Below are 9,976 nucleotides of genomic sequence, written 5' to 3'. Positions count from 1 at the left end.
TATGGTACACCCAAATTAGGCTAATTGTTTTTTAAATTAAATTAATGTCTCCATCAATTAATAATTAACTTACATAATGACAGTTATGATTGATTTGTCTTTCCTTAGCATTCTTCGATTTTTGTGAAGTGAGCTTAAAGATTTCTTGTGTATTGAGATTTACTGTTTTCCCATATTACATTTGAACTTTGAAATTCATTTTTCAAAATTCAAAATTTCATAATATGGAATGTATTTATTTGAACATAGAACATTTGTTCAAACATATTTTAATAATTTCGTCTGCTCAAAACATCATATCGATAACAAAAAAGATAGAAATACTCTTGATTTTGAGTACGTATGAAAAAAGTTTAATGAATAAATGATGATACTGGTATTGATAAACTGATAAACTGCAAAATCTCTAAAAATATGCACCTTTAGATGAACACAATATTCAAATAAAAATATTCAAAATCTTTTAATTGAACAGTGGGTGGATTCTTCTTATTCATCTCCAAGCAACTAGAGAGAATCATCCAAGTCAAATTAAAACCTACAAACCGTTGTTAATAAGTATTGACTTTTCATAAGTTTTTCCTAGACTGAGCGGGTAAAAAGAAACTGTTCCAAACGTTTTTTCTCCAACTATGTAATGCACACCATTGGAAACAATTGAGGTAAACGTCTTTGATTGTTGCATATAATGATTTGTATAAATAGAAATGTAAGAATGTTTCACTTTGGTGTGTTTTAAACTGACATTTCTCATGGAATTAAAAAAAGATCAAATTATTTCATTGTTTTATAAACAGCATATGAAGTGATAGATGACTATCCTGCTACATTTCTTACACCAAGGTTAATGTTTAAATTAACGGAAATTGTTCAGAAAATTAAATAATGAAGATAAGGTTTCCTAGCATTTGGTTCAGTAAATATGTTTCTTTTGATAAACGTTTGCTTGTATTGCCTCACGTGCTGTGCCCTCGATCGGGCGTTGATATCGATATGATCGCACCCTTATCGATAGTGCCAAATCAATGAGAGCCAATCAAAGGCCGGCATTGTAAGCTTACCTGCGATTTTGTCCAGTCCGTGTGATCGCTTCGAAGGGGTAAGTTTTCCATCGATCGATTCGTCGATTGCTGGCCCTGGAGCAGTACAAGCACCATTGGAGCTTACGCTGGAGGGAGACAGCATGCGGGTCCGTTTCTAAAAATAGGCGTAACTACCAAACTTGTGGCTGTTGATCGCGTGCAGTGGTTCATATGTTGGGGAAATCGTTTCAAGTGTACATACACGTACGGTTAGGGGAAATGGAAAGCTTTAAACAGCGTGTGTGAGTGTGTAGATTGCTTGGATACCGAAGCTCCCCAGCGCACATGATCGTGTAACAAACCACGATCGCGAAGGTGTAAGAGACTGTGACTGTGCAGAAGGAAGAAAAGAGATGCAAACCGTTGAACGCACCGAGGTTTCGCGTACGCACGATCGCGAGCTCCCGGGGCCGATCCCCAAAACCGAAGATTTCCGAGAAACGCGAGCACGCGGATCGCACCAACACACCCCCACATTGGGGTGGCTAGATCGCGAATCGTACGAGCATGTGCTCCGCACAGCATCTCCGCCGTCGCCGCCGTGGGGTGCCCTTTTGGGGATGATCCGCGGGCGGTGGACACTACACATACGCACCCGAGCGCGCCCGCACACGCACACAGGCGCACCGCGCGGCAAACCCGCGATCGGGGCTCGCGCTCGCTCGGCTTGATATTATTTTATTTTCGTAATTTTATTATATCGACAGTGGTCAGCTGGAATCATATGTCGAATGTTGGCAGGTTCACGCGGTGCGCTTCCCGGTCTGGCTCGGCAGTGAACGTTTGTCGATTGGTCGTTTTGGGCGGTTTTTTGATCGTTTTTGGTTAGGCGCCCCCCAGACCTAGTCTTGTTGTGCTGCTGCTGCTGCAAACGTATCCGGAGTTTAAGTCCTACGCTGCCTGCCTTTTTGTTTTTCTTTTCTGTGTGGACCCGCTTACCCATACCTGCCTGCCCGTGCTGATCGTGCCGATCGGCGAACGTGAAGTGATTCGCCTGTTCGTTTTCCTCGATCCTGTCCTGCGTCCGGCTGGCGCTACTGATGCGACCGCGTGTGCTGTTTTTCGTGAGGTTTTCGTGAGTCGCGTGTCGCCCGTAGTACGCAGACGGTACAGCGGATTCGCGACCACCTGCTGCGCTCTTTGGCTGGCAACAGGAGTAGCCTTCGTCCAGAGCGTCAAACAAGTGTGCCAGTGCAAGGACTTTGACAAAAACTGTCCGATCGGGAGAAAGTGTACGAGTTAAAGGCAATCCTTCAGGCAACCGACGGGATAAAATCAGGAAACACTCCCATTGTGAAATGGTGTTTGGTGTTGCAAGTAAATCTAGTGAACGGTTACGAATGCGAACCTCTGGTAAAACATCCCAGCTGAAAAGATAATTGAAAAGAAAAAACGTACCAAAGATAAGTGAAGAAGGTTTCCTTAAACAAAAATCATTCGCACTCGAAGAAGAGAAAAAATTAAAAAATATCAAACAAACATCATCGGTTCGTGGAATATAAAAATTCAAGTGGAATCATAAAACCTGTAGCAGATCATCGTACATGCCGGAAAAATCATCGCCGTGGAAAATCGCTGTGCTGCATGCTGTGAATCATCGAGGGAAACCGGAGCTCATCGAGTCATCGAAGCTGACGCCGCTGCTGACGAATCGAGATTTTTTTTAGGAGAGAAGCAGCCGTAGACGCTGCGAGTTGCTGCATTTGCTGAGGTTCCCGTAGGTGCTGAAGTTGCTGAAGCTGTTGCTGTTGAAGCTGCGTTGCCGTTTCCAGTTTGCCGTACCGGATCATCATCATCGTCGTCGTAGTCGTCGTCATCGTCGTCATCGTGTACCGTCGCCAACGAATTTCATCCGTGTCAGCATCCGATTTCGTCCTGTGCCGGCGAATCTAACATCCATCTAATCACCCTGTGCCACGAACAAAACACACCACACCGCACACCACCACACACCGTTCCGCTTTCCGTAAGCGCCCGCAAGGTACTCACTTCATTTGCTTGCCGGCCGTTCATCAGCTGTCAAACGTCAAAAACCGGCCGCGCTCGCGACCTTTCAGAACGGCGTTTGTTTTGCCTTCAGTTGTTTCGCGGAACTGGCGGATCCCGACGTGGGATTTCGCTTATCGACGGCCCGTTTGTTCGGGTAGGGCCTCAAATTCGGTTATTTCCCACCGTTATCGGGTACGTGTGCGGGGTTTTGGTGTGTAATAGCGCCAAAGATAAAACCAAGCAAAGCGAAAGAAAGAGAGAAAAACACCCGTCCAAAGGCGTTGTTATCAGCTACCAGTCGTGTATCGATACGGTATCGCAATTGGTTGATTTCGAAAAGTGAAGTGCAGTGCGTATCGCGCAGTTCAAGTGTGCTTGTGTTATTCTATTGCCATTACGCTTCCCTCCTTGATCTACCTTCGTCCCTGCGGAATTGCCCCATTTCTCGGCCCTTCAGCTCCAAAGTATTGTATTGTATCAAACACTCGCCAGGAATTTTTCCGACGTCGTCTCGGTTCCGCACAATCGGTGAACCCTTTCCGTGCAATTTCGTACAGCAAAACTTCCCCCAGTGTTAGCGCGCGTGTGTGTGTGTACAGTGTGCGTGTGTAGCTGCTGTGTTTGCGTACGTGCCCCCTGTGGTCGATTCGCGTTTCGCGAAGGTTCGCAACGAGCGAACGCAACCCTTTCTTTGTGACCCCGGTACCAGAAAAGGCGCAAAAATTTGGGAAATAATGGATCCGTCGGGTGGGCGCGATTCGCGCTACAACTTGAACTACAGCATGAGCATGATGAGCGAATCGCCAGAGATCTACGGCAACCCGAACGTGTCTCTGGCGCGTCCACCGAGCGGCGGGTTGGTCGGGCAGGTGATGTCCCGCGGTGGCACCGGAACGGGTCTGATGAACACCAACGGACCACAGTGCGGTAGTGGTGGTGGCGGAGGCGGCGGCGGTGGTGGTGGTGGTGGCTTATCACGCGGTATCAAGCGCACCAACTCCGATTGCTACGACGATCGGCAGCAGCTGGTCGGATCGCAAAACATGACCGGGCTCGACGGGTGCACCGTCGGGTCGGAGGTGGTGGACGAAAGCTACACCTCGCTGCAGCCGAAAAAGTCGCCTCCCAGCAATGGCAAAAAGACCAAGGGTCGCGTTAAGATCAAGATGGAATACATCGACAATAAACTGCGGCGGTACACGACGTTTTCCAAGCGCAAAACCGGCATCATGAAGAAGGTAAGCAACCAGCAGTGCGAAAGCAAAACAACAGCTCGCCAGAACGGTGTTTTGTGTTGATGTTTTGCTCCGGGGCTCGAAACGTCAACTGGAAGCGATGCGCGTGAGTGCTCACGGTGCACGGTCTGTCAAAATCAGCTTGTTGTGGGTTGGCGGCCTCGACAGATGTCGTTTGATGTGCAAAATTTTTAGATAAAAAACATAAATCAGTTATTGTATGTTGCATTAAATGTATAACCAAGTGTAAAATATACTATCATTGCCTTCAATAATCAGCCTGCAAAGAAGGTTCGGTGATAAATTACAAATTCACAGTCATGCAACTAGTGAATTGAGTGCCGTCCGTCGCGATTGCGCAGAAGTGAGTTACCAATATTCATCCGTTTGAATGTTGTCATTTTGAATTGGAAGTTGAAAGAAGTTGATTTAAAAAAAATGAAAATTGAAACACCACATTTTTGAAACATTGATACATCATGACATTTAATTTGTTTATGGACAAAAATGTTAGAAAAAGCATTGTATTTACTTTTGTACAAAAGCAACGCCTTTTCTCGCACGGTGACGATGAATAATCACGTCTTGGTCATGGCGGGGGGTTTGATTTGGTTGATTCCGGTTTTATCTCAGAAATGTGACGGTTTGGCAGTGCGTTTTATCTTATCAAACTTTTCTGTCTGCAGCCACGTTTCACTTCTTGGGATTGGAGCTAATTCCTGTGTAAAACACTTATCGCGGCAGTGTTGAATGTATAACACAGCAGATAAAATTCGCATTGATTATGAGGTCCACGGGGGTAGATGAAAAATACATGTAAGCTACATTCTTTTTTGAAGACAATCACAATTTATTTTGCTAGCAAGCTTTTTACATTTTTGTATCACTCGGCTTCAGCAAAATCATACTGAGAATTAGTGAAACAAAATCGCAAAAAGTTGTTGACACTTGTCCAAAAAACATTTGCGTCCCCATAAAACCGGTCCCGCTAGCAGATTAAATTTACACCCTGCGTATCTTTTGAATAATTAAATTACAATCTGACGCTGCACAAATTTTTCGCGAGAGGAATGTTTATTTTAATGTCCATAAATTAACATTCTCCACGACATCAATCCACTCATTATCGATCCCGGGCCGACGGATGTAAGGGAGCGGAGCGCAAACAAGATGTGAAGCTCCACCGGATTGAAATTTCGGTTGGTTTTTTTTGCAACATGCTCGAGCATATAAAAATTACCGTTTACCCTTATCCCGCGTGAGCATAAAAAATAAATAAATATCTCCCCACAACAAATCAGCAACTAATTATATTTGAATGTTTCCAGAAATGAGGTACAAGCGAGCGTAATAAACCTGTCAACGACATTCCGTCGTCCGGTAATCGAGTGGTGTTGGTGGTTGTCCGTTCGGCTCGGCGCGAGCTGTGTGCTTACATGATTGAAATACAAAATCTGCCAAAACACGGCTTCTGGCACCTTTTTTGCCCGGAGCTCGGTGCAGCACGAAGGAAAACGCAGAATGCTGAACGAATCGATTCCCGAAAGGCTGTTCGAAAAGCCTACCCTCAATTCGGTCCGAAAGAAGCTACCTTTGAAATTGTTTTGGGGCGGGTTGTCGCGTTTGTCGTAAAAAAATCCCAGACCCCGAAAACGGCCGCTGATCTTGTTAATAATAAAATAATTTCTCTCTTCTCTCCACTTGCGGCACACGCGTGCTGGTGCCCCTAAGAGAAGCGTTGCCAATAATTAACGACACCCCAAAACGCTCCGAGAACGGACCACAACCGCGTTGGCCGTCCGTGGCTACTTTGTGCATGCCCAAAAAACCAGCAAATAAACCATTTTGCAGCTCCATAAGAAAATGATCGTTAAAAGTCGTATCCCCGATGCTGCGGGTGCAGTGACAAACATTAGACAAGCGCGCTGCGTGTGCTCGTAATTGTCGAATGGCCAATTATTCACCCTTTCTCTTTTGGGGTGCTCTCGGTTTTCGGCCTCGTTTCTGGAAGGGGATCACTGAGATGAAGGCAGGCAGGGTCTGGCCGGCGAGATTGCAGGAATAGGCTCAGTGGCGAACATCGTCCGCTCCGTGTTCCAGGTTTCAATCGGAGGAGATTAATAAATAAATAAAACACCAATAAAATGTGTTCATTAAATTTTGAAGCCAGGAGGCGTTGGTCGTTCCTCGAGATGTGTCGTTTTACAGGGACCGGTCGGCTAGCCATGAGCCCCTGCCTACGGTCGTCCCAGTCCAGAAGACCCCGATTTTTTTCCTACAATTTTCTGCAATCGCTGCAAGGATCGTTTTGCGAGCAAAAGTATAAATAAATAATTGCCATCAAACGTGTGCAAGAGAGCAGGAGTCAAAAATCAGAAAAAACGCCAACCGTTCGGCTGCAAAAGGGGTCCCGCTTTTATATTTATTGCGCCACTTGACTGTGGGTTTTCAGTTTTTGAGGTCTTTCGTCGCTTGATGGGCCGAAAGAAATTCACCTTCCACCTCGGGGAAACATTCAATTATTTTTTCGCACTGTTTCAACCCATCAACGCGACAGGTCAGTGCACACTCTTGTCAACAACACCTAGCGAAGGTTCTGAAGTAGCTCGTCGGAGGCTCCTCTGAGATGCAAAACATCGTGTTCTTGTCCACCTCCCGTCCGCGAATCGGAATACTTTGAAGCCTCCCGGCCCATTGCATGCCGGAGTTGCATTTTGATGTGCTTTTTTTTGTGTGCGTGTCTGTGCACTGGCCTGTTTGGGACATTGCCGCCTGTTGCTGCCCATCGGTGTTCCGTCCAATGCTATAATTTAATTAATCTTTAACCATCAACTTTTATCATCGCCATCATTATCAGGCTCGTAAAAAACGTGTTATCAGGTTCGGGCCGCTGTCTCAGGTTACTTCGAAAGGGGGAAGAACGCATGTAAAATGATGGCCATTGGGACTGTTTGAGGGTTTTGTCGTTTTCTTGCAAAGGGCAGGCAAGTATTAGGCATCTTCATGTTGTATTTAAAAGTTTGGAAGAAGATGTAATAACAGTGCGACGCACATCGACTTGGGCTAAAGTTTTCAATAATAAGTTAATCTCGTTATAATTTTCTAAAAGAAGTGATAACCCACTTTTCTTGACCACCGAATGTCACACCACGGCACCATTGTTCCGCCATCGACCCCAGATTAAGCTAAAAGGTCGCTTCTCCGGATGGGTCCAATTGGAGATTGATGAGATTTTAAGCACAGCCTTTCGTAAACGAGCCTCCCGAAGGAACCCGTCCCCGCGCCGTGAGCTAATTGCGCGGCCAGGTAATTTGATGTTTGCGCGTTGCGCGCATTTTGTGCCAGCACTTTTGGCGTGAAATTGAGCGCTAACTTTCGGAACACAAGGATACAAAACCCGAGTGGCGCTGTTCGTGCGTGTTTGCGTGATCGGTGGCCGTTACGCGGAAAGTGTTAAAGTCCTGTGGGATGGCTTAATTTCGCCGCCCTGTGCCCGACCCCGGTAACACCAGTGTCGATGGCCGGCGGGTGTCGTGACTTGCTGGCTTGTACTCCAAAAAGGCCTGAAGGCGTAAAAAAATAAAAAGGAAAATGTGCAACCGGTCAAAATGTCACACCGAAGGCGCAAAAATTCATTCAGTAATAGCCATGCAGTGTTGGCCGAATTCCTGGAGTAACGCCTTGCAAACTCCCAGCCCGCTGGCTCTTGTTACGGTCCAATCAATTAAAGTCCACTTTCCTTTCCAGTGCTTCCGCTCCGGCGAGTTTCCTTTACGGCGAATTTCCTGCCCGAATTGTGAGCACTGTGCGCCATATTTATTTTTTATGCACGGAGTTTAATGTTCGTCCGCTCTCTGAAAGCGAGCCTGAATCAATGAATTAGGAATCTTTATGGCGGTACCATTAAAATATTGCATAATTTAGCTCACGGATAATCCTCAGCAGAAGTAGAAGTGGAAAACGTTGGACTGTTGTGTACGATGCGAATTTCGCTCCAGATGGCCTACATCTTTCAATATCGCTTCGCGAAACGAACCGAGGAAATGTGCCTGACGCGGCTACCACACTGTCTACAATGTCTTCGTCAAAATAGTTGCTGCCTTGCGCGATGTTGTGGACCAGAAGAGACCCGGAGTGAGTGAGTGAGAGAGAATGACCCAGCATTGGTATGGGATGGCATTTTCCAAATGATTTCACTGCGTCCCATGTTTGTGTTATGAATGAAAACGGACCGACGATCTGCTCAGGCGCGATCGACAGCGACGACTTCCCTTGGGTTTTACGATCGATCAAGCGAAACAGAAGCGCGCGCGGAAAGAAAAAGAAGCCGTAGACCGCCGGGTGAAAGGGGTGCCCGGTGGTGCCGAGGGTGTTTGAAATTTGGTGTAACCGTTTGGTACCGGGAGAAGGCACAATGTCGCCGGAGCGGGCGGCTTTCGAAGGCAGCGTACGGAAGGAATCTGCACGGCACATGTTGCATCTTTGGCGCGTTTGCACGCTGTCGGTCGGGAAATGGGACAAAGTAGTTGGAAAATTCATTACAACCCATCGGAAACGGTCGGCAGTGGCGGGTCGAACCGACGGTGGTGGGCCGGAATGCCGGGAAAATGCCACCCAAAAGGGCGCACACGCTTTAAATGGCGGGAATCGGTGTGTGTGTGTTCACGTTCAGCAACTTGAGCAAATGGTGACGTTGGTTGGCGAAAGGCGGTGAAGTTGCTAAGGGTGGGATTGTGGCTCTGGAGTTCCAGAATAGGTGCCCGGCTGGAGAAACGAAACGTTCGGAAACGATTCCGGCTAATCTCCGTCTGTGTAGGGCTGGCTGGGGTATTAGCTAGCCCTGAGACAAAATGCACCTTTTCCAATTTTTTATGAAAAAGGCGTTTTGGTCGCGAAAAAAGTAGTCAAGCAGTATCTGCTAGAGTGGACTACAATATGGTAATTCTGTGAGCTTGATAGTTCTACATCAAAAGAAACGTGAAATAAAAGCGAAACTAGAACATCAGTTCGGACGTGTTCTGATGTAAATTTTCTGACAACTCCGCTAAGGACTCAATAGTGCAAAAACCAGTGTTTTTATATATGGTATACATAGTTCTGTCAATTAGAGTCAAAGCTTCAAATTTTATATGAAAATATCAGTAAGTATGCAGATTTGCTCGTATTTTAATTAAAAATATGTTCAACTATGAACGAGGGAACATAATGAACTCCGTATGTCGAGGCAAACTGCATCAGTTTGTAAACAAACTAAAACGATTTTTTAGCCTTCAACAAAAAAATGTTAATTAATAAAAGGATTGTTTCCTTTAATTGTATTTATTTCCAGTCCAATTATGGGAAATTGTTGAATTTATTAATTGATCTAAATTTAGTTTTTTGAGGAGGAGTACGTTTTGCCTCACAGTTTTAGAGCGTATTGTCCTCTGTCGTGGTGGGTATTGTCTATTTGTTATTAATGTATTTTACACCAACACAGGTGCGTTTTACCTCAACCAGTTACACATCCAGCAAAAATTTAGTTTTGGAGAAATTGAAGAATTCATTATTTAACGAAAAAAAGCGGGAATTCATCAACAGGTTACTTAGGGTTTGAATGAAGGTTCAAACCAAATGACTTGACAAAATCAACACTAAAACCACTAGCAAAGCTAGTAATTAAAAATTCAA

General features: G+C 45.5%; 1 protein-coding gene across 1 annotated transcript in view; it reads left to right on the top strand.

Moving 5' to 3' along the window:
- The first annotated feature begins 3,221 nt into the window (after positions 1 to 3,221).
- Positions 3,222 to 9,976, top strand: part of LOC131286887 (serum response factor homolog) — a 139,188-nt gene continuing 132,433 nt past the window's right edge. The window contains exon 1 of the mRNA XM_058315895.1: positions 3,222 to 4,309. Within this exon, the coding sequence (XP_058171878.1) occupies positions 3,806 to 4,309 (504 nt within the window). The 5' untranslated portion in view covers positions 3,222 to 3,805. The remainder of the gene's footprint in view (positions 4,310 to 9,976) is intronic.

This window comes from Anopheles ziemanni, chromosome 3 (assembly GCF_943734765.1).
Source record: "Anopheles ziemanni chromosome 3, idAnoZiCoDA_A2_x.2, whole genome shotgun sequence".
Taxonomy (NCBI): Eukaryota; Metazoa; Arthropoda; class Insecta; order Diptera; family Culicidae; genus Anopheles; species Anopheles ziemanni.
The sequence above is the reverse complement of the archived record's forward strand: the minus strand, read 5'-3'. Positions and strand labels throughout refer to the sequence as shown.